Source organism: Frankliniella occidentalis, unplaced genomic scaffold (genome assembly GCF_000697945.3).
Source record: "Frankliniella occidentalis isolate FOCC.00 unplaced genomic scaffold, Focc_3.1 Scaffold5205, whole genome shotgun sequence".
Lineage (NCBI taxonomy): Eukaryota > Metazoa > Arthropoda > Insecta > Thysanoptera > Thripidae > Frankliniella > Frankliniella occidentalis.
The window spans coordinates 1-1,502 of NW_026272247.1; the positions used below are offsets into that span (position 1 = coordinate 1).

The 1,502-nt window shown below is 61.7% G+C and overlaps 1 protein-coding gene across 1 annotated transcript; it reads left to right on the forward strand.

Moving 5' to 3' along the window:
- Positions 1-4: 4 nt before the first annotated feature.
- Positions 5-1,496, forward strand: LOC127752215 (vitellogenin-like; the record flags this gene model as incomplete). Its single annotated transcript, XM_052276965.1, has 2 exons — positions 5-1,185; positions 1,277-1,496. Coding segments are annotated over 2 exons (1,401 nt in total), but the record flags the coding sequence as incomplete, so codon positions are not given.
- Between the last annotated feature and the right edge of the window lie 6 nt (positions 1,497-1,502).

The window sequence follows — 1,502 nt, forward strand, 5'->3', positions numbered from 1 at the left end:
CTCCAGCTCCAGCTCCGACAGCGACAGCTCTAGCTCCAGCTCTAGCTCCAGCAGCACCAGCTCCAGCGAGGAGTGGTTCCAGGACATGCCTAAGATGAACGAGGCCCCCAAGAACCCCATGCTCCCCTACTTTGTCGGCTACATGGGCTCCTCCATCCAGGCTTCCAACCAGATCAACGCCATCCAGGCCGTCCAGAAGCTCTGCCAGCAGATTGCCCACGAGATCCAGAACCCCAACCAGATCCCCGAGAAGGCCACCCTTGCCAAGTTCAGCATCCTGGCCCGCCTGATCCGCACCATGGACGCCAAGCAGCTTGAGCAGGCTAGCCAGCAGCTGTACACCTCCGCCTCCTCCAAGAGCGCCAGCCAGAGCCAGAGCGCCACCGAGAAGGTTGCCGCCTGGAAGGCTTTCCGTGACGCCGTCGCCCAGGCCGGTACCGGCCCTGCCCTCCAGCTCATCAAGGAGTGGATCCAGAACCACAAGATCCAGGGTGAGGAGGCCGCCGAGATCGTCGCCACCCTCCCCATGGCCGCCCGCGTGCCCACCAAGCAGTACATGGACGCCTTCTTCGACCTGATCAAGAAGTCCGAGGTCCAGAAGCAGCAGTTCCTGAACGTCTCCGCCATCCTGTCCTTCAGCAACCTTGTCCGCAAGGCTCAGGTTGACAACGCTACCGCCCACAACCGTTACCCCACCCACGTCTTCGGCCGCCTTAACCCCAAGAAGGCCTCCGCCGTTGCCCGTGACTACATCCCCTACCTGGCCCAGCAGCTCAAGGATGCCGCCCAGAACGAGGACAGCCACAAGATCCAGGTCTACATCCGTGCCCTCGGCAACACTGCCCACCCCAAGATCCTGTCCGTGTTCGAGCCCTACCTCGAGGGCAAGAAGGCCATCAGCGACTTCCAGCGCCTGCACATGGTCACCGCCCTGAACAAGCTCGCCAAAGTCTCTCCTAAGATCGCCCGCCCCGTCCTCTTCCGCCTTTACCAGAACGCTGGTGAGGCCCACGAGATCCGTTGCATCGCCGTCTACCTGCTGATGAAGACCAACCCTCCCGCCAGCATGCTCCAGCGCATGGCTGAGTTCACCAACCAGGACCCCAGCAACGAGGTCCGCGCCGTCGTCAAGTCCGCCATCGAGTCCGCCGCCAACAAGCTCAACTCCAACATGCAACAGGAGCTGTAAGTAGCGAGCAGCTCCCCCCGATACAGCGCTTCGGGCTACTCTGACCCCACTTCTTACTGATTGGCACATGTGTCTGATTTGTTGCAGGTCCCAGAACGCTAACGCCGCCGTCGACATGCTGAACGCCACCAAGTGGGGCCAGCAGTACTCCCAGGCCCAGTTCTGGAGCGAGGATGTCGCTGGTGACATGAACCTGGCCTACCAGGCCGCCCTCCTGACCATCGGCAGCGACGACACCCTCCTGCCCCGCAACGCTTTCCTGAACCTGAACAACAACCTCGGTGGTTACCGCTACAAGTACTTCAGCGTGAGT